At 39.6% G+C, this 24,113-nt stretch overlaps 1 protein-coding gene across 1 annotated transcript; it reads right to left on the bottom strand.

The window, feature by feature from the left end:
• Window positions 1-2,037: 2,037 nt before the first annotated feature.
• On the bottom strand, window positions 2,038-22,803 carry cd82b (CD82 molecule b). Its single transcript, XM_018666431.2, has 9 exons — window positions 22,646-22,803; window positions 17,045-17,117; window positions 15,732-15,804; window positions 10,685-10,809; window positions 9,698-9,772; window positions 7,442-7,540; window positions 5,900-6,073; window positions 5,058-5,141; window positions 2,038-4,090 (listed from the first exon to the last, which is right to left on the bottom strand). Exons 2-9 carry the CDS (start codon window positions 17,105-17,107, stop codon window positions 4,013-4,015), a joined length of 771 nt encoding a protein of 256 aa, XP_018521947.1. The 5' UTR covers window positions 17,108-17,117; window positions 22,646-22,803; the 3' UTR covers window positions 2,038-4,012.
• Between the last annotated feature and the right edge of the window lie 1,310 nt (window positions 22,804-24,113).

Below are 24,113 nucleotides of genomic sequence, written 5' to 3'. Positions count from 1 at the left end.
AGCCACTTGCTGCCTCTCAGCCTATCACAGAAACAATTTAAACAGCTAATGGAACTAGGCTGATCCTCTTTCCATCTCACACAGGGGCACTGTGACTCATACTGCTCATTTCTGATTAGAGCTCCTCCGGCTTAAAAGTAATCTGCACCAGACAGGGGATAGACTCAGCTAGTTATGTTATTATACATATCTATGAGACGGATATGTGTAACAGACTGAGTGCACAATGTTTGTTTATGTATGATCCCTTAGATGGATTAAAAACAGGAAAGCCAGCGCAGGAGGAAGGGACCAGGCGGAGGGGTCAGTTTGCAGGTGGAGGTGGGGTCCATTGTCGGGGTGACTAGGGGGCATGTGGGGGTGCTGCCTGAACATGTCTATGACACATTGTGAAGAGGATGCTGAGGGGAGGAGTGCAACAGGAAGTGGCAGCAGCCACAAAGCTGCAACTGACTGAAAACACACATTTATGAGGAGACAAATAGCAACACAGAGATGTCTCAAGAAACATGTTTCTCTGATAAGTATATTCTTTTAAATCACTCCAGGTTGCTCAGTGCTCACCAAACACATGGACGTGACATCTTCATTATTCATACTTTTATTTCATTCAGTCTCAGTGGGATCATCATCAGTCCCACTTCCTCTGCCCTGGACTCACAGACTGACAGTTATGTGGAAAAAAACAGAGGAAGCTTTCCTTCCTCATTGTGTTTGGCCTGGACAATGTGTGTGTGTGTTTGCTCTGATGAGTTCAGCAGCAGAAGCAGCAGCACACTATCCTGGCTATAGGCCCATTTAGTTTTCCATGGCCTGCATACAAAGAAAAAATCCAACTCATGTGGCTAGAGTTGCAACTTTAATCTGTTGATTTGTTTTTCAAGTAAACCCTTAGGGCTGCAACTAATGATTATTTTCATTATCTATTACTCTGCCAATTATTATTTTGAAAATTGAGTCCAAGGGACGTTTTCAAGTGTCTTGTTTTGACTGGCCAACAGTCCAACATCCATTCAGTTTACTGTCAGATGTACTCAGTTTTGGGTCCATATATAAACCCTATCCTTTGTCATATTGGCCATTTTCCTGATGTAAATCCAATTGAACTGAAATGTTGCCTTTTTTCAGTCCAATAAAGTTTTGGGAGCTTTAATCTAGTGTGTTTAAACTCTCAATTTTTCTCTCCCCTCATGTAGCCCACAGCTGTTATTCTTAAGTTCAATATTGCATTTTAAATGAGAAATTGATGTTTGGCGCTTGAAGCACGCAGCACGGACAGAGCTCCCTGATGGGATGTGGCTCTGTTCAGTTACTTGAAAATGGTCTCCTGAGAGAACACTAAGCTGTACTCATTATACTGAGGTTAAGTGTCTTAGACAATAGTGGATTAGAGCAGCAAGGTCTGTGCTCTGGTTGTGTTGTTTTGCTTAAAAGCAGTGTTGGTGAGTCAGTGGTGAGGTATTAGCTTCTGGCATGATATGACATCATGAGCCTCCCTTTCCTTGATAAGAGCCATTGCACTTAAATCTTATGAGAGGAGCTCTTTTTTACTTGTTGCAGAGGATAAATCCTGTTATCGCAGTCAAATGAATGGATGTGGAGCTCTTTGTTCTGTTCAGCCACAGGGTAGTCAGGCTAAATTAACAAGAAAATACAAAGACTAAACTGGGGAATAGTCAAAAAAAAAAAAAGAAAAAGAAAAAAAAGAATTAGCTTAGAGGTGTAGAACTAAGAAGGATGTGAAATAACTAATTTCTTAGGAATCTGCATAAAGCCCATAATTAAACCTGCAGCTTTTAGAAAGGTTTTTAAAACATAATGAATCCATTGATGAAGCACTTAAAACACCATAACCTAGTAATTTTGCCCAAATGCATTCCTGCCTGAGCCAGTGCACTGTAAAGTATATACTGCCATCTTCTGGCTTCTTTAGGTACAAAACCTGATATCTGATCATGAGGAAAGATCAAATAGTATTGGTTCTGTTACCACTGTTAAACTAGCTTTTAAATAAGATTCAATAAAAGAAACGTTCAATGGAGTCAAGTGGATTTAAGTTTAATAGTTCTCAATTATACAAATACACAATATGTTTTTAAACATGGCTTACAGGTCCACAAATATTTTTTCTGCTAAACAAAATCATTCATTTTTTTCTAAAAGTGTAAAAATATCTTAAACACACAGTAAAAAGCCTTCATTTCTCATTAAGTTAAATTAATGTTTCAATTTGGCAGGTCATAAAATAGAGGCTGACTGTAATTGTGAAAGACACAACTGTTCTTTTAAACAATGACCAGTTTCCTCCCTCTTGTGTAATTGCAGCATGATGAATATGATTTGAAATGACTTGAGCGAGATGGCATGAAAAACTACAAGCCACATAAAAGTGCAATCTATCCACTAAATTAACCATAAATTCAGCCATAATAGTGTGTTTGAAATGAATGGAAAGACTGAGATGGTGAGATGGATACTAAGTGGGATGAGGAAACTCAATGCAACTTTTTTTTTTTTTTTTTTTATAGCAAAAATAGCATGGGTTGATGAACAGTCATTTTCTGGTCATAGCAGCCTCTGAAAATATGCAATCACTGCTTGCTTCCAACATTTTTCTCTGCTCTTGTTACTGATAATATAAACCAGGCAAAATGACTTCTTGGAAAACAATCATGCAGAGAAGGAAGGAAAATACACTGTGGTCACACAGCTGCCATTTTCATGTCACTGTTACAATGGTAAAAAAAACCCAAAACAATATTTTTCTAAATGAAGGCAGGTGCGAGGGCCTTAAATAAAGATGTTCAGGGCAGGCACCATGGTAGACTGTTCACAAACTCATGCTATGCTGAATAAATGAAAATATAGCTTCATGAGTGATGACAGATTCACTCTAAGGGTTACAATTTCTCTGATTCAGACCCAAATAGTGCTGACAAGCTGCTGTGCAGCCACATTCTGTACATCATCAGCAACAGAGAGGAAATGAAGAACAATAGGACTCTTAAAACAAGAGTATGTGGGTGACAGCTTTCCCATATAAAATGCTGACCAAGCACCGAAGTGCCATAACCCCTTGCCAAAGACATATATACAGATGTAAAAAAAGACAGAGATGACATGGGAATATAAAAAGGAACAAAAAGAAATAAAATACTCACTCAACACATCATACACACTTACTTCATGCAAAACTATTTTGGAAAGCTACTGGTTACCAGTCAGACACACCCTAGAGGAAGACAGAGATGTGATTCAGAAAAGCTAACAGATGATGGATACTCGGAGGGATGAGGGGGAGGAGGAGGTGGTGTTGGTGGGTGTAAACACAGGTTAATATCAGGGCTACTGGGCACAAGAAGCTGATGAGAGAAACCAAAACCTCGACCACAGCAGCCCTGCCCTGGGCCTCTCCTCCACCCTCTGCACCAAAAATACCAGCTGCAGGATCACAGAGTGGCATTAATCCTTAAGAGCGTTTTACCACGCACACACCCACATCCTCCTGCCTCCGTCTCATCTCCCTGCCCCAGAGTCAGAAGCAGAAGATGCTCCAGTTCTCAGCTCACCAAATGTCACTAAAGTGCTCTCTCTCCTACTACGTTGTAAGCGCGTCACTGAGGTCAGCCAAGGAAAACAAAACAACACATAAATGAACATTTGCATAGTATCAAACCACAAAATTCTCAGGCTTTCACCAAAAAATATCACAAATGTCTCCTTAGAAAATACAAATAAGACGACAATGGTAACTTGTGAACTTATGTCCAACAAGTGTGTCAAGTTTGACTGAGAGGTGAGTGTGTTTAACGTGGAACATATGGGGCGTGTGAAATTTGCACAGCTGTCAAGCCAGGAGAAGCTCAAATGGTGGAGACAGCTGTCTTATTCTGTGTGTGTGTGTGTGTGCATATGCGTGTGTATGTAAGAATGTGAGATGAGGAGAGAGAGAGTGGGAGAGGGAAAGAGTCCATCCATCTGTGTGTGGTGTGAAGTTGGCTCTGTCTTCAGCTCAGTACTTCGGTACTTTGGTATAATCCTCCTGGACGACACTCTTGCACAGACACATGGAGAGAATCATCCCGAGGAGCTGGAGGAAATGGAGTCATCACCTTAGTTATCAGAGTTCAAACTGACCAGTGGAGCATTTCACTCAAACATGTGTCAAAACCAAAGAATTAAATCATATAAACAATGTGTAAACAATGTAAACATCTCTGTATTTTGTATGTTGAAAGCAGGACTGCAACAAACAATTTAAGTTGTTACCAATTAATCAGACATTTGTTTTCTTGACTAACTAACTATCTGCTTGGTCTATAAAATGCCTACAGATAATAAAAGTGCTCATCGCAGTTTTCAAATAGCTTGTTTTGTTCAAACCAACACTCAAAAACCTTAATATATTCAATTTACTATCAAATAACATGAGAAAAGCAGCAAATCCTCACATTTTGGAAGTTGGAAGAAGAACATATTTAGCATTTTTGCTTAAAAAAGACTTAACTACTACTTGATTATTAAAATATGTGCTCATTATTTTCCTGTTGATTGATTTAATTAACTAATCATTTTGGTTTAGTTATAACAGTCACTGGCTGCTGTAATCTCTCTGCCTCTATACTGGCAATGAAGCGATCCCATTCCTAACATAATTCCACTGCAAAAGATAAGGGACAAATATTCACACTCCCCAGTAATGTCGGTTTAGTGTTGCTATTAGATGGAACAAACCTACATGCAACTTCTGTAAAATATGATGAGTCTATGTACAGACATAGGTCAACTATGAGTGGTGTCAATTTTCTTATCCAACTGTCACCAAGAAAGCCAAAAAGCTTATTATCCAAAATGGTGAACTATTTCTTTAACTCTGACTGATGAAGCCTCATACTAGTTTTGGCTAAACCGAGAATGCAGTTTTTGTGTCGACTGAGGACTGTGGATTTTGTCTGCTATCTTTCATGATGGAGGTGTGTCACGCAGGAATAGATTCATGGTCAATATGGATAAGGGGATCCTTTAAGACTAGCATGAGGGAGGGCTAGGTACTGTACCTCCACGACTGCCACACCAACACACATTCCCAGAATAACCCCACAGTTCTCCAGGAACCATTTCTCCACACTGGTTATACAGCCCTGAAGGAGAGACGGAGAAGGAGAGAGAGAATGAGGCTGAGACAGACATGGAAGGCGGTGGGGTGGGTGGGTGGGGTGGCAAGCCAACATGTAGAGCAGAGATGAATGACTCCGTGATCCCAGCCGGACATGAACAGAGCCATTTCAAAACTCAACTGTTGGCTTTGGACTGATTCAGTGAGGGGAAGAATAACACGGCTTAGCAGAGCTGAAGAAAACAGTACAGAGAGAGAGTAAAGTTCCTGAAACATGCAGACCAAACAACAGAACAGTAGAGCTTTCCTGGTATTTGAACAAATCACAAAGCACAAACAACATGCCTCAGCTGTCGGAATTCACTGTGCTGATTAAGTGCAACCACAGTGCCACACTGAGCTGGCACCCGGAGTTACACAACATGAGTCTAACTGACTTATGTAATGGGTAAAGGCATGAGGTCTATCAGAACAATGCAGGCGTGCTGGAGCATTGTTCTCCTGGCTGAAGGAAGAGAGACCATGGTCTGGACCTAAAGATAAAATGTTCCCATTTACATAGACCTCAGCAGGGATGGGTAGCTTTTCTTGAGGACAACAATTCAACAAAACAGAGCTAAGATGTCAAGATGGTATAGCACTAAATTCAACTAAGTGCATTTAATGTATTAAAGTACAATTTTGCGCATTACTGGAGTAGCTAAATGCTGCACATTTAACTTTAACTTTAACACAACATGTATTTTACTACTATTAGAAACAGATTTTAGAACTGTCACATACCGTTTCATAGATGGGCATGTCTGTGGACAAGTGCTCACACAGGCCTACTTCCTGGATGTCCGTGCCAGACAGGCTCTCATTGCGACAAGAGCATGGGTAGAGGTTCTTTGAGCTGTTCTTGATCAGAAGGTTCTCAGACCAGTTTCCTGGACCAGTCCATCCACAGCACTTCATCTGGTGAGATAAAAGAGAGGCAGGATGTGAAAAAAGGGACACATGAAAGAGAGCAGAGGCAGAAACTATAGGTAAAATAAATAAGATGAAGCCAAAACTAGAAAATCCATTGTCTCAGTCAACGAACGTTTTTGTCACGTCTCTTCTTGGCTGATGTGTTCAGAGAGATCAGAGGGAAGAAGTTTGGCAGGAACAGGGGGTGGGGGGTGGTACAAAAAGGCAGTAATGAAAATGCACAGACTTCAGAATGTGTGTATCAGCGTGGAGCCATCTGACTTCGGCTTGCTTCAGACCTGTTTTTATTTGCTGTGGGCTGATTAGTTTAATGAGGCAGTTCACCCAAAGAACAGAAAGATATTTTATCCCTTTCCCCCTGGTCATGAAAACTCTGCCGCCAGACCAAAATGATGAAAGTGAATAGAGTTTTGTTTGTGCTCCTCAAATCCATAAATAAAAATATGAAAAACTCAACGGCAACTTGCTTTTGTTGAAACAATGTCTCAGTTACTCAGGCATAATCCAAGGTGGTTATGTTTTCACCAGTGTCTGTTTGTGGTTTGTTTGTAAGCAGGATTCTGCAAAATTTACTGACCCAATTTGCACCAAACTTGGTGGAGGGATGGGGCAGAGGCCAGGGAAGAATCCATTAAATGTTGGTATGTATCCAGTTAAAGTGGGAGATCCAGGATTTTTTATCACTTTCTATAAAATTGCAAGATAAGGCTTAAGAGCTGGACAGAGTGCCATTGATAAATGACATTGTTGCCTGGCCCCGTACATTATGCCAAGTTCACATTATATTGTTTGAATCGTAATTAGAAGCAACCAAGTTGGAAAAACTGTTTACTTTGGCCTCCAACAAGTTACAATTCCTATTCAAAGATAGAACCGCTCAAAATACAGAACAAACACCACAAAAGTAGCTAAATCTGGCAAGTGGTAGGGGTAACCATACATAAACACTTTGGAGTAATGGGAGGTTTCCCTGTCCTGCCCATTCTGCAGACATCATGTGAACGCAACATTGCCATCAAAAGAACATGCGACTAGTACTGCAGGGTTAAGAACTGAATTCACACCTTAGACACCCATTCTAAAAATGTATGTGCTCCTGTTCCTGCAACAGCCACCACAGATAACAACACTGACCAAATAGCTTCTGTTTTTCCAACCAGCTGCTGATCATGTGTTTACAGGGGTGCTAATGGTACAAGCAATGCAACAGTGACTTTATTAAAACAGACTTTCTTGATGCATTCAGTTTGATTTAAATGTTCTGTCTAACTAGCTTAAAAGAATGGAAATTAAAATTGTTCATTACATTAGACTTTTGTGTGTGTGACAAACCAGGTAAAAGAGTCAACTTACCGTCCTCTGAATGAAGTCCCATGTGTGCTCTGTGGTCCTGTTCTGGCCAGTGTAGTTAATTATCATACCCTTGATGATGTTGGACATCTCATATTTCAGCTAGAAATTAGATGACAATACATCACCAACAATGCAAATTGGTGTAGTTGACACAAATACTATAGATAACTGTACATAAATAGTATGTTTGTGCATGTTTTATATATAAGCCAAAAAAAGAGTAAACAGGTTGTCCACATAGAAATCAATCTTTGGTGCATGGCAGGGAGATAGTGTTGAAGAAAAGAAAACAAACACACGCACACTAAATCTTTTTCTAAAATTTACTAGCAACATCTGAACTTAATGTTTCTTAGGGCAGCACCTCGGGTGGTATTGCCCTGTGGAGTCCCATGCTGGGCTGAAACACTGCACAAATACAGCTTAGCAGGAGCGTGACTCTGTGTTTATGTGTGCATGACCACAGAGCAGTAGCAGCGATGTAGTTTCAGAGCTCTACTGGAGATGAGTGAGAGCCTCACCCTATTCTGGGAAAGGGCACCACCCTGCCCTGTGGTGAGCCTTAAACACAGGGGGTGCGTCTAAGGCTACAGACACTGCTCTCAGAGAAACACACAAACATACATGCTAGAGGGCTAACAGCTGAAAGGGTAACAACAGCCTCCACCTACTCCTGAGTCAGGGGTGAGGTTTATCAAGGGAAAGGCTTTTTACTTCCTGGGAGGGAATAGGCTATGTTCAGAGTATGAAACTGGTCCTGGAGATTGTTGTGTTCAAACACAACACTCCCTTCACACACACAGTGCAAACTGCTGGTTCTCTTATTTAAGGCTGGATCTATTGCTGATTTGATCACCAGATTGAAAAACCAAGAGGAGGGTTTAAATTATACCTCATTTATGGTGTATTTAGTAACTTAAAATTCTGCTAAGAGACCCATTAAAGATGTCTAAATGCTCCACAGATGTAAAACTCAAAAACAACATATTATGTATTCTATAGTATTTTATGTATTTATGTATTTCCATCTGACTTTTTTTTTCCTTCTGAGGTTTTGTTTTATATTTTACTGGTATTGTTTAAGGTGCAACACTACTATCTTTCTTAGTGGCAGATTTCTGAGCAAAACTGTCCTTTGGGAGAGCGTAGTATCGTAGTGCCACTACACATGGCATATCATTGCTGTCATTAATTATCAGAAAAATCAACTTTGCACAAGTTCAGAAAAACACCCTTGTTTTCAGCTTTGTGACAACATTTTTTTTTAAAGATAATCCAACTGTTTATTTAACTTAACCTCAACCCATAGAGTAAAACATAAGCCTTTTGTCCATTTTTGAGACACACTGTACACACTGAACACAGAAAATATGTGGCTTGTTGTGACCTGTCTAATTTCCTGTCTAATTCTAGTTTCCTAATTTGTCCTTTCCTGAGTATCAATGACTAATGTTTCCCCCTAAGTTTATTTATCTATCTATCAAGGGCTTTAAACATTATTACAGTTTGATTTGTTTTTTCAGGATTTGCTGACACTGAACTCAGAGTATGGGCTCAAACATATTCAATTGACTGTGGTGATTTGACAATCCCGCCTGTAGGGGGCACTGAATAATCAGAGACGTCAGTTGAAAGTTGTTTTGGTCACAGGGGTGATAATTAACAGTCTCAGATGGGGCAATGTTATGCAATTGAATATGTAACTATATGACACACACTTTAGCAACACACATTCACCATAAATTTGTTTGCCCTCTACAACACAAAACACAAATACACCAACAGGAAGAAATGTGACAACAATGGAAACATGCAGTGCAAGAGCCTCCATTCTACTTCCTCTGTAGCTGTAACACATCTCATTTACTCCACCTGCCTCATCTCACTTTCTACCAGCATCCAGCGTCACATCAGTCACAAACCAACATTGCGTCACTTTCCATTCATTGAGTTAAAAACTGTAGGACACAGGGGAACTTACTATAAAGTTTAGCTAAAACCTAAATGCAGCCAGAAACAGCTGTGCAGAGGGGAAGCACAAACACCCATTAGTCTCCACCTGTACCAGGGTGGTGGAAGGAAGAGAGGGTTGAAAGAAGGTTAAAATAAGACAGAATAAAAAAGGTAAAAGTAAGAGGACCATAAAAACCTACAGTGGAGACAGGAGGACAAACTACAAAGAAGTGAAATTAAGAAATAGGGGAAGGGAGAAAAGTAGTAAAAGTAGAAAAGTAGAAAAAATACACTAGTGTTTACCGGCTCTCTCTGGAAGTATATGAGAACTCCAGCAGTGACCTGAGCGATGAGGATGAGCAGGAGGCAGGTGAAGTACTGTGGAGGAGGAAGGGGAATGTCAGTTAGCAACATTTATGATCCAACAATGCATTATGTCACAAAACCAGAAAAGAAAAACACTCTTGGACTAACATTTTTACCTTCCATTTTAAAATGTAATTAACAGATTTACAGATGCACACATCTTAAACCTAATCACTAAAGCTTTCAGCAATATAATATAAGCCATTAAAGATCCTTCTACAGCCTTCTGTATATCCTCAATGAGTGTAAAGGTGGTGTGTGTGTACAATGGGGGGTCTGCTGCCAGCTGGTCACTGTCACTGGGAGAAGTAGGTCACAGCAGTTCTTCAGTTAACCCCTAGCAGGTTTAACACTGTAGAGGTTACGCACCCATCCCCACTCTTGTTGTACCCCCTACATCTCACTGGCTTTATCCCTGTCAGCCCCCCCCAGTAAATCCACACATGCTGTGAACCCTCTGCCCACACATAAGCAGAAACGCTGAAGGGCTTTACTGTCAGCAGGAATTTATCAGGTGTTCTTAGTCAAGCTTGACATTTTGAGCAGGTGCACTTAGCTGTCGCTTTTGTGTGTTTTAAAGGTAGTGCAAGAACTTGAAATACACAATAGGGAGATCCTGAAGGTACAATGAAGCTGGAAGAGAATTTTTTTAAATCTTATTTTTGGGCATTTTATGGCTTTATTACAAACTTCAATTACAGAGAGATGAGGTTGAGGTTCTACTTTCTCTGTCAAGTAACCCACCATTGAGCTTCCTGTGTGGTCATGAGTGAACTGATCACATCACACATCACAATCACATGATCTTACATAAGTTTCTGACACATATTTACTTTCTGACTGTCAGGTGTTAAGTGAGGGTGTTAGGTGAAACTAAGCTGTAGCATGTTAGCATTAGAGCTTAAAGTCAGTGTGACTGCTCACCAGACCCAGCAGACAACGGATTTCATAGATGGCTCCTATGCAGCCGAAGAAGCCCATTGCCATTGACAGCGAACCCACTCCAATGAGGATGTATGAAGCCACTTTTACAGTGTGTGATGACTCCTCTGAAAACAGACAGAAATAGAAAAAACACAGGAAGAGTTCAACTTACACAGAACCACTGAAACCCATACAGGCAATGTAAACTGCACATCTGCTACAACAGTTTTATAGCAAGAGCCTGTAGTTGAATTCAGTCCTTCAGTTAAGAATCTTTGCTTAAAACAATATAGTAACCCACATGATTTTTCATGATAAAACAGCAACAGGGTCCTGACCTCTGCTCTTGTTTTTCTACTTTAGTGTGTTCTTGCAAACAAATATGGCTTAGAGGAATGACTTGTTCACATGCAAAACCATTTTGATACAGACAGTTACCGCGAGCCAAAAAAGTTTCAGCAAACCTACTCCTCTACATTAAGAGTATCCTCCTGCTTTTCTCCCACAAAAATGAATTTAATAGGCCACCAGAGAGAGTTGCACCTAGACAAGTCAATGTGTGGCGAGATTAATTGAGTTCCCTCTTTGGTATGTAGAGCGGGAGGGATCCAGGAGGAGGAGGGGCTGGCACTGAAATGGAAGATTGGAAGGTTGGAGAGGAGATAAACTGGAGCCATTATGTGGCTGTGTTATCTGGGTTGGAGAAGCTCCAGAGAGTCAGAGCTCGGTCTGCAGATGAAGCCAGAATCTGAGCGCTGTGAAATGGCTTCAGCTCCCAAAGATTCCTGGGCCAAGCAAACCAGCCAGAGCTAACAAATAACTCAGTCCCATCCATTTAGTGAATAAGCTGAAAGACACAGCAGCTCCTCCACTGCTGTTCTATGAGTATACTGCAATGTTGCTCTTAGCTTGTTCAATAGGAAACTGAATAGATGTAGTTATTCCAAATTCTCTCTTCTTATTAGCTGCTGATGCTGCAGTATACACTCTGGCAGATACACAATGAAAATTAATTATCTAATAGACTATAAAGCAAGTTGTCTTTCTATGTGTAACTCTACTGTGTAAAACTTAATGACTGTACATTATGACAGGATGCAGGCTGTGTCATTATCCCAAATATAAATAAGGAATCTGTAGAGTGGCAGAGCATTTTCCTACCATCCCCCAGTTCTTTGGAATAAACTACTACCCTAGTCTAAAAGCCCATTTCTCAGGAAAATATGCTGCAGATTAACTGATAAAGGAAGTAACTATTAATTGTAGCACGTAATGAAAACATACTTTATGTATATCATATTTTGTACACAGATGTTGTACTGTACCTCTGACTATGGATATGTATGTATGAACTAGCGCAAACACTTGCACAAAGACGTCATTACATGCATGCACATGACTGACTCCACATATGTTACCAGTGTTGTGCTAGTTTGAGAATAATTGAAAGCTAAACGTACTTGGGTCAACATATGCAGAGTGTTTATGTGGCTACAGGATATTATTATATTATTAAAGGGAGGCAGACAAGTATACTGTATGTTCTATATCCAGCACTCTGTTGAAGCATGTTATTTCAGTCTCTGTTACCACACACACACACACACACACACACACACCACACACACACACACACACCACACACACACACAGTGTCTGCAAAAGCAACAGATGTTCACAGGTTAAGTGACTGCTTAACTGACTGACTGAGAACTACCCCTAACAAGCAAACCACACTTCTGCAAGAGTCTACTATAACTTTAGTTGCTGACATATCAGATCAATATCTATAGCTGAGAAAGAGCAGAGAAAACAACGACACAAATATTTCAGTGCTTAACTGGTGCTGCATGATACATACTACAAATATGATATAGTTATTAGTCTTACAGTTTGGTGAAAAGATAAGAGCTATTTCACTGCAGTTGTGGAACATTAAATCAATGAAACACAGATTTACTACACTATAATGGACCATCAGCATATTTTCTTCCATGTAGATCATAAGCTAAGATCATAAGATTATTAACTGTGGGAACTAAAATTGAGATGGATGTTTGTGTGTGGTTTCCCTGCAACTAAATGAACAACTGTTCCAGTAAAAACATACACTATGGCGTTAGAAAGAACGTCATACAACACTAATGCAACCTCAAACCAATTCTCTGTTCTGACCACTTCTTAAGTTTTCCTGTGGCATAATATTCTTGGGATGTTATAGTAATCATCAACATCAATTCTTTGGATTGACCATTTCCTCTAACATCATGTAGTAACCAGCAGTAAAACACAATCAACAGGTCTTTTACAATTCAGCTGCAGTTTCTATCCTACGCTATTAAAATAAAAGTCTTTTAAAACTCCAAAAAAGTATTTCCTCCCAGGCCCACTCCCAGGTGCATGAAAGTTGCAGAGCAACAGATACTGTACTTGACATGTTTCCAGCTGTAAAACTAGCATCTGTGTTCCTCTGTGGTAATAACTAAAACATACAATTCTCCTGAAGTCAGCATGTGGTCACATGGTTACTGTGCTACTCTGTCATGTACTATGGCACGTTTCCATATAGGTCTCTGCTAGATTTTCTAAAATAGTTCCTCGGGTGGTTTCCATGGAACTTTCCATTTAAAGAGGAAAGAATTATGGTGCCCCTTAGGAAAGCTGCTGAGGGTGGAGGGAGTACTGTCATCTGTAAACATGACCAGAGACACACACACAGCTTGTAAACAGCTGGTGAAAGTTATGGTTGACATTATTTACAGTTTTAAAATGTAAACTAGATCTACTCTCTGCTAAATTTCAGTCTAAAAAAAAAAAAAATCATTTTCCAACCAAATTCTCTTCTCTGAAAGTTTCTGAATTAATCTGCAGCATATTTCCAAACTGTGTTTTGTCACACTCTCTGGCTAACAGACATCCTTTCCAAGGTTGCCTTTTGTTTAAACACAAGGCAAGCTGTGTTTTGGCAAGTGCCAGTGAGATAAACTCAAGACATCATATCACTGGTGTAAACTATTAACAGCACTGTATTGATATAGATGGATATACATTTAGAGAAAGATGGCCTTTTAACTGAAAAAGAGGGGGCTTGAAACCAAAACATTCCCCCAAGTTCCCCGGGCTTGAAGTCACTGGGACAGCTGCAACAGCCTCTATTAATATCACTCATGAAGAATGGAAACTGAAAACACAGAGATCCTGTTTATGGTCAGGCAATGGTATAACATCTGAGGGGAACACAGAGAGTCAATAAACAGAGTAGTATGAGGCTTTGGTTTTTGTTCCTTTACAGAGTGGTAGGAGATTTCCAGTGAGGTTAAAAATCCATGGACCCAGGGAAGAGTTGAGGTTAACCTATCCCGGGTATAGGGATCAAAAAGATATGGAGGAGAGAAGGTCATCAAGCCCCTCATAGGAAGGGATATCTTCAGGATATCAGTAAAGCAGGATCTCTGCTATCTCTGGAGGAACAGCTGGATTATCATAACAATAGGACTGGGGCTGGCAGGGATGATGGATACTATACTGCCTTTAAGTTCTGAATGCCTGGCTGGAGATAAGCAAACACAGCTCAGTAATAACCTTGGAGTGATTTCTCTCTTGACAGTGACATTGAAATAGGAACGCAGGATTCACTGGGACTTGTTTAGGACACAAGGTCAGTTCTGGATGGTCTTCGTCTAGCCTTTTTGCAACTCATTAGTCAAAACAGTGCAGACCTCCAGCCTAAACATAGATTTATTTAGCCCTGCTTGGTCCTTAGACATTCTTATCAAATAACTTTATTTAGTTATGGACAGGAATTATTTTTGTCAATATGCCATCAGAAAATAGTGAAAAGATGATGTCTTCAGATTCTTTTTTTTTTTTTCTGCTGAGCAGTCAAAAGATTTTTGGTTTACAAAAAAAATCCTCACATTTAAAAGGCTAGAGCCAGAGAGCGTGAGATAAATAGTAAACGATTATCAATTATCAATGTAGTTTCTAATTTAGCTAGAAAAAGTTATGTTGTTTTATTCAAATAGTATATATTTAACAGTAATGCAGGTTATAACCATATCTCAGGCTGATCTGCATGGGTTAACATTCCAAGCACTCTTGTTCATCTCCTATAGGAAAAGGGCATCACAGTCTAATTGAAAGAAATGCTAACTCTTAACTTCCAACAAGTATGAAGTTGGCAGATAATAAACTGAAAGAATTCTTCTTTATAAACTAGGAGAAAACTTCACTGCTGCTCTGGGCAATGCTCCATCTGGGAAGAATACACTGAAAGCATTTATAACAAGATTTATGGCAACTAAGAGTTTCCATCCTTGGTTCCCTGTTCTTTTCAGGCAAGACTGGAGCTGGGTTTCATTATGCTTTCTCTAGTGTCTTTGCAGCAGATAACCTAAGTGAGACACATTGTCTTCTGTGACAAAACTGATAACTTTGGCTCTCATAGCAAGCCATTTTGAAGCTTGTTGTCTTTCTTACTATGCAGGGTCTACAAATATATCTGTGACAACATCTGTGGGGGTGGGAGATTCTATCTGTGCGCCTCTGCCATCTGGGGAAGTGAGAGAACAGGCAAGTTCAAAGTACAACTCAGTGGAAACTGTGGGGAAATAAAGCCGCTATTTTCCAACATAAGATAAAACAACTTGAATGCCTCGATAATTAACGGCCTGTCACCTCCCCTGACTAACCTACTCCCCAGGATCACAACAGATGTGTCTGTTAGTGTGTGTCTGCATGTCTATAGGGCAGCTTTTGAGAGGCGGAGGAAGTCATCAAATTTCATCTGTGAGTCATATTTTTGGATTGTTGCGAACATCTTTTCGTGGCTCCTTGGGAATGAGTCCTAGGGGATAAAATCCGCATAAGCTGCGCAGAGTAGGCCAGAGGTTTTAGGATTTGACAAGCACACTCTCCGATCTCTATTTCCACTTCCACTGTGCTCAGGCCAGCTGCCTCCAAAGTGCTGAATGTTTGTTGCCGTGAGTGTTATCGCTAACAAACGTGGCAGCAGGACAGCGGGTGTATGTGAGTTTATAACACTTACGCAGAACAGCAATGAAGCTCTGGTTATCAAAGAGAACCCACAGTCCAAAGCCCATGATCAATGCTCCAAAGATCTGTGGAGGGGAAACAGAAAAGAGTCATGCACCAAATCTCATGTGAGTGTAAAATACAGAATGTGTACTGGTATGTCTTAAACAGAGAGCCTTATTTTTGCTTCTTCAGTCTGTCACATCTGGGATTAATCAGATCTTAACTCTTCTCTCTGTCTTTTTGTCTGCCTGTCTTTCTCTCACAGCATATGCAGGGGGAAAGATGATGTGGATAAGATCACAACAGGCACCAGTCTTAAACAACCCAACCTGCCCTCACCTCCACTTTGCTGGAATTTATCACAATTAACGTGCAGTAGTGTCAAGTGAGGATAAAGGGGTCAACACTATTAGAGATGAGAAGAATAATCATCTCTAGACTGGGACATTTTGTCACTGGCGTCTGAAAGCCTCAGAAAATTATCAGTTTTACCGTAGGTACCCTTGTAATGAGGTTATGAAATTTGGAACTTCTATGTAATTAAAAAGGCCCTTGTTTAGAAGTTGTGGGGAACTGTAGAGGGGGCAAAATTCATAGATGAGAGGCTCTGTTGATTCACCAGCTTCCCCCTTGTTATGCCACCCCTCCCCAACAACAGTAATTAGAGCCCTGGTTAAGAACTGTTCATTTAGAGGGACCGTTGAGCTCCCAGCAGCCATCATTAGCCCACCACTTCCTGGCTTCCCCTAGCCCCTCCTAGTCTAATGTATCCACATGGACAAACACTGACACAGACACACACACTTCCTTTTAGACACCAGCTGAGCATTCACATCAAAAGGTCTGCATCAGGTTTACAGCCACAGACTCATTGGAAAGGTCTGGACATCCTCTGAGTCAGTTTTAGAAGTCTGGGGTTTTATCAACCCCTAGACTTTATGTTGTGGTCAATGTGAGTGAGGAAGAAACAAACAGAAACCATCTGCTGTTGTTTAGACCTGGATGTGCTGAGATACTGAGTTAAGTTTCTCACCCCAGGCAGAGTCACAGCAACATTTCCCTATGTATCTAAACTAATCTCCGGTTCTATTTGGATAAGGACGCTTATTCAAATAAAAACCTGAAAGGCGTCACACAGCTCTCAACACGTCATAAGTGTCTGATTCAACTAAAGGAGCTCAGCATACCTATCTTTCTGTCTTGGGTAAACCGAGCTACTGACAGAGTCGAAGTCATGTGACACAATTCTGACAATACAGAGTATGAAAGTGCAATTATTGCAGGATGGCCACTAAGCAGTGATGAAGACATGTGATTACTTACAAAGAAGAGGAGGTTGAAGAGGAATAGAAAGTATTTGGTGACTGTGATGCATCCTTTCCCCATGGTTGCGTTTCTGGAAGACAGAAGTAAACAGAATTGATTGGTTATATTAAATATCAGAAATAAATATTGTAGTATAGCGTGGGCATGTGAGATAAAAAGACAGACACAACATGAAAAAAACCCAACAGAAAACAGAGACAGTTAACCTTGAGATAGCCTGGCTGTAATGGCATAATATGTGAGCCACAGAACAAGGACACAGGAAAATCTGCACAGTTGGGTTCTTGATTAAACGCAACTTTAATCTTCAAAGCAGCAACACCAGCCTAATTTGTTTTCAACAGGCACGTCTCTCCAGTCTTAAGCAACCCAGCCTGCTCTAATAACCACTTTTAGGAGACAACAATTGGCCTATTGTTGTATAATATTAAGTTTTATGACAATATTGTATGTTTTTGAAAGCAAGTTTGTTAATGAGTGCTATTTTATTCTTGACGAACAAGGGGAACCTCCCTTGTGAGACAGATTGAGTGAAAGACCACCACAAAGTGGCAAGTGGTGAAGTCATGATGACTGTTTGGAGCCTATGACAGAACATGTGGTTAGGCATATTGTCATCACAAGAGGGGGAAACTAGCCCCATCTACTACTGTGTTTACTAGCAGCAACAGGCTAGGTTATAAACACACATTTTTACAGTAAATTTTATTAAATAATTGGAGCCAAATATACAACAAGAGACGCTTATTTAAGACTATATCCAACCATATTCAACAAGCCTGACATGACATATCACATGACCACATAACAGACACCACAATAATACTGTGAATCAGACCCTCTGTCGCTGTCTGGCATTTTAAGTTTGGGCATGTTACAGTGACGTCTGCATAGTTTTACAATCAGTTTGCCTCACACTCATATATTTGTGTTTCATACCTATATGACTGCATTCAGTGACTTCTCTGTGAGCAACATTTTCCTTCGAGAAAACACCTGCAGGCCAGGCTAGCACCACACATACAGTACAGTACAGGGACACTTTATGAAACTCTCTGGCAACATGTTTCAGACTGGCGTCCATAAGTCCAAAGAAAATATTTACCACAACCAGACCTTTTCCTTCAGGGGAGAACTGAAAATATAACCAGCCATTGTGGTTATTTGAGGAGTCTGAAAATATTCCACGAAGACAACTCCCCGTATACCAGATGACAAGCTGTTCTCTTCTCCCTGTCTATCATAGTGTGTATTTAGTTTTAAAAGTGAAAGAGGGAACTCATCATCTACAGCTTAGCGTGTATCATTCTGAAACACAAAGGATACACTTACTTCAGTTCCATCAAAAAAAAAAAAAACCTTGTTTTCATAGATCACTGTCTAACTATTTTGTCACAATGGTGAATTCCTTGTTTTTAGATTACACTGAAGACAAGCACAGGGCACTGAAAATGAAAATGAATGTTGTGCTATGACAGAGCAAGATCTGACTGGGTGAGTAATGTTATGTAAAGCAATGTTTCATGGAGCTAAATTTCACTTTCAGCAATGACTGACATCTTGTATTATTAGTAAATTACTTTTGAGTTACCTTGGAAACACAGTCAAATAACTTGCAAATAAAGCATATTTACTTTGCTGATATCTCTCAGCCATATCTGACTGTTAAGAATTTTATCTTCCTGTGTCATACTCGCAAGTGAAAAGTGAACCAGCAATATCTCAGTTGCCATCTCTTTTCAATATATGCAACACGAAAATAGGAAATGAATTACAGCAAATTTTAATTATGGAATTAAATAAAGAACAACGCCCATGTAAAAATGCTGTCATGTTGTTTACTCGCTGTGTTTTTTGACTAACTGTTTTAACACAATTACATAATTATATTACATTATTGGAAATGAAAACTTCAAATTCTCTTGGTCTAATCAAAACTTCCCAATTAGATTCATTGGTCTGTAGGGTAAAGTCAGGATTCACCAAGTAATAAAATTTGAACCATTACAAATGCAAATGTGGACAAATGAATACTTTAATTCTTTCCAGTCCAATATGCTTAGCTGGGTTTAAGCTTTATGTGGAAGACACAGTTTGTAGAATAGGCCTATTAAAACATGGATGAGGTTAATATTGCTATTACTATACTAGGTTATTAAATTTCCTCAATAACCTAAATACCAAGACAATTTCATGTTTACAAAACTGAACACAGCACAAAGCCAAAACCACACAGCAGATACTATGACAAAGTAGATAATCCTTAAAGGAGATTGCTGGTCTTTATGTCTAGATGGTGAGCAGCAGTGCAGATTAAAAAAGGCTTAGTTATGACTACCATTGTCTGCTGACTGAGCCCTGTCCATGTGAAAACAATTCCTAACAATGGCTTAGTGCTACTTATCATATTTTTCAAACAACAAATTAAATAGGGCAGCAGGCCCAGCCCAATTTATCCATAAGCAGCCCACTGACTATACTGAGGTTGGGAGCAAAGCCAAGCCAAACCATAAATACAATATACTTCTATGCAAACTCACACATGGAGCAGATAAAATGTGGTACAATTTTAAAGTTTCATTTCTTGTGAGTCTACCTAGGCTAACCCAGTTGCACTGGACTCCCTGAAAGTGAATGACAAATCTCTTCCGAAGTGAAAATAAAGAAGGGAAAGTGCAATGGAAATCCAAAGCAGAGCCAAACAGCAGTTCCAAGGAACAGTGCCATTGTAACCTTGTGTAAGAGCTACAGTGGTATTTATAATGCAGCTGAAATCAAGAGACAATGTAGTTTATTTGAACTGGGGCAGCAGAAAAAAAAAGCCCAGGGGAGGCTTGAGCTCATGGTGCAAAAACCATGTGCAGAAAAAAATATAACTTCCCTTGAGAAAACTGCAAATGAGTCACCTGAACTTTCCAAACTCCATGACCTCACACAGCCATTTTTCTCTTCAGAGCCCCCATTTCCCTCCCTACGGTTTGGTAATCAGTGTGATCACAATCACACTAAAATTTAACACCTCTTTTAGTGGGTGTTGAACTGAAATCAGTGCTTGTTTCCTTCACAAGGAGCCAGCTCAGAAGCGTGGGGTACATAAACAATTGTGAAGACAGCGTGAGGGACAGATGGCAGTGACGGTGTCTGTAATGGACCCAGCATGGATCAACCGTCGCACACAAAATGTCAGGCGATGTGCCAACCTCCATGTACCCCCTGCTACCATATAAAATCCATTCACACATCTGTGAGGCCATTGTGCTGGCATGAACCTGCCTACATCATCCTTGTACTAAAGCCTTTAATACCATGCCAAAATCCTGCTTTTAACATCTGCAACAATGTCATTTATCCCTCTGTGTAGACAGGATGTAGCTCATTGTCTACAATGGTGTTTTGATGAAAAGGTGAGCAATTTTGCTTGAGTGAGAGGAAACCACACATACATTTCTAGGAACAGCTATTGTAAATTCTGCTTAATGAGTGATACTGCAACATCTGCTACATCTATAAAGGTTCTCAATCATATGGGTCATTTAAAATCTGTAGTCAAGGCAATGCCTTATCACTCAATAAGCTTCAATAAAATCTGTGGGATGAAGGGGATTTCCAAATTAGTATCTATGGGACTACCCCACTGGTGATCATTGCCAGGTGACTTCCCATCATCCACTGGAAATGATGAAGCATCTATGGCAACAAGACTAAACAGAGCACAAGTGGCTTCAACTTACGTCTACTAGATATTACTGATAATCTGTTCTATCAGTGACACCTGTTACAAGGTATTTTATTTTATAATATAAAACTGATGGAAGAAAACAATGTGGCTTTGGTAACAGGATGAAAATATCAGCTCGCAGTAAGAGAGAAAAACTGGTTGGTTGGTTTAAAAAAAAACCCCTCACCTACAGTGTTCAAATGTGTATAAGATGTTACAGACTTGGTAATCCAGTGATATGCAGCAATTTGTAGACACAACAAGCAGCCATCGAATACATAGCCGTCTGAATGCCGGCGTTGGCAAACTGGAGCATTTTTACTAACCCAAAAGCAAACTTTTAGAAATTAACAGTATAGCCATTCAAATTATGTTGCTAAGTCATTGACAGATTTACTAATAATTTCTTCGTGCAGAGTAACAGAGTATGAGAGCAGTATGAGAGTAAATTTACTTTGCTCTACTATGGGTGCTTGCTCTGTTAAGAATTTCTGCTTATATTGCTGATATTGCTCAAAAGCTTGCACCTAATGCAAGAGGGCTGCAAAAGTACTGCGGTAACTGTATGTTGCCTCACTGGTGTATGGCTTATTCATTGTTTCTTTTTGGGTTTGCCACAGAAATACCTTTGTACAGATCACCATAGTAACATACAGTAACATGTAAGAAACAAGTTAATGTCCCATAGAAACATCTCTGACTGCTTTGCTGTAAAATAACAGTGCAGGGAACTATAAGAGATCCACACATAACCAGGGCTATTGCTAAAGAACACAACAATAGAGCTGCACTTTCATACTGATATGCAGCATCATAAAACCTTGTCCAAAGTGGAAGATTTGAACCCGGTGATGAGGATAGCTTTCCTCACACACTGACACTGTACATGTACATGGGCTAATATTGTGGAATAGTGAAATGTCATCACTTTAGAAATAATGACACTATTTCACCATGCTAAACCCATGAAAGCCAAGCTAATCATTTGCGGGACAACTTGGCATCTGCTTTAATGTTTAAGTCTATCATAAACCAACAGTTAGTCGCCCATATGAATACTGACAGAGATTTTTTGCTTGCTGTAATAATTCCTCCTGTTCTTACTGGCCTGTAAGGATCCCTTTCTAATGTGTTTTCAGTGTCAGTGATGTGGGAAAAAATCCACAGTCCTAGTATTGTGCAAACCGCATTATAAGGTTATTCATAAGTTCATATGAAGCTTAGTCAAGTTTAAGTCATTCTAGTATAAAATTGCCCCTTTGTGTATGCTGTTGAGCAAAGTTATAAAAAAAAAGAAAAGAAAAGAGGGAATTCCTACTAAAATGGCTGCAACTTTGGAAGATATCCACTAGCTCTGAGAAATTTAGACAGGGCCCTGTATCAGCCTAACTTAAACTTTAGATTATTTGTAGACTTTGACCCCACCACTTTCATTTAAAGCGCACTATGAAGGGAACGCCAGTTTGGACATGGGGAGGGATTACAGCATGAAAAACCAGACGTGAACGTTTCTCTTAACAAATAACAGCACGCTAAAGTCATAAAATGTGAAGACGTTTATTTACTTACAGGTTTGAACATTTTCTCTACAGTTTTCGGTTCGGTAAACCTTTTCCAAGACTTTACCGAGCGTTAAAAACATTTGCTAACGTTACGATAACGTCAACTGTAAACTGACGTCTTTTCACTCGACACAGCTAACCTAAATTTTCGGTTAGTTTGATAAGAAAATTATCATTAATTGTTGTTCTGGGGCTAAACAGTTTTTTTTAAAGGCAGAGGAGATGGCGGATAACTTACAACGGCAAGTTTACACTTTCTGGCGAAATCTTCTGTTTATACTAACGAGTTAGAAACGTGCAAATGCGATAAAAACTTACTTGGACGTCTTCTCTAAAGGTGGTAACAGTTGGCTAAGTGGTCGACTGTCCTCTGTTCTGTCTGCTGTGTGACTAAACTGTCTGTGTTGGTGAGAGGCGAGATGTGAGCATGTCTGAGTCTGGTGGAGTGTGTGGGAAAATGCCCACACCCCCACCGTGCGGCAGCCATGGTGAGCTACTTTTTTCTTAACCCTTTCCTGTCCTGCCAAGTAGAGAGGGTCTAACAGAATGGTAAAAGTAGATTTACTCAAGTAATGTATCCTATTTAGTATTTCAGGTTCTTTAATACAACTTAATACTTCCACTCCACTACATTTCATGAGGAAATACTGTACTTTCCACTCCACTAGCATTCTTCGACGCCTTTAGTGACAAGTTAATTTACAGGTAAAGGTTTTGGGTAGCTACCAGACATAAAAGTGTTGTAAAATATGATGCTTTGTAACAGATAAAACTACCCAACAGTCAATACAAATACAGCAGAAATTATTAGTCGTAGATTAATTAACTGACAACAATTTCATGACTCCAGTTTCTCAAAAGTGAGAATTTACTGCTTTTCCGTCTAATTATTTTTATTTTTATTTATTATATTTCTAAGAATTCTCAGATTTGAACAAACCAAGCATTGTAAAGGTGCAGTCACTTTGGGCTATGGTCATAATGGTGATGGACATTTCTCACTATTTTCCAAATTTTTACACACAAAACAATTTCTCAATTAATCAGGAGATTAATCTATAATGAAAATAAATGTCTAGCTGCAGTCCTGTATAGTTAAAAATTAGCTCAATCTCCACCAGCTACAACAGTAAGATTCAGCTCCAATGCTTGACCTGAATACTTCCTTCAGCACTACACACAAGTATTTCTTGTGATAACATATAATTACTTCCTTGTCTATCTCCTCCTTATTACTAAAAAGCAGATATTTTGATGTGAAAAACAGTAGACAATGAGAAATTGCTGCCACCCATTGCTTTACATCTCTTTAGTGTAGTACATTGTAAACTATGTTGTTGAATATGTCACAGGCACATTATCAGTCCTTGTAGTACCATAGAAACATTTGTTTCCTCCTTCCAGAGATGTTACAGAGACCTTTTATGTGGTTGCAGCTGCAGCAGACTGTAAAAACTATTATCAGCTCTTGTCAAATGTGGGTGGCAACATTAGGCAGAGACTTTCTGATACCTTCTGATTATTATAGTTTCAGTTTAACCTGATGATCACATTAAGGCAGTTTGGGTTATGTTGAGTTTATCCAAAGGTTTTAAGACCAGAAAATAATTATTCTTTCATCATGAGAAAACGCAAAATAAGAATATTTACAGCCATTGCTTGTCCACTCTACTGAAAAATTTATACCAGAAGATGATCAACTGGTGGTGCTGCTGTTTAAACCTGACAAGATGTTTTACTCTGCCTTTTAAATGATCCTTTGTGAGCCATTCTAAAATACTGTTTA

This window comes from Lates calcarifer, linkage group LG10, assembly GCF_001640805.2.
Source record: "Lates calcarifer isolate ASB-BC8 linkage group LG10, TLL_Latcal_v3, whole genome shotgun sequence".
Taxonomy (NCBI): domain Eukaryota; kingdom Metazoa; phylum Chordata; class Actinopteri; family Centropomidae; genus Lates; species Lates calcarifer.
Note: the sequence above shows the minus strand (reverse complement) of the source record. Positions and strands in the feature narration are given on the sequence as shown.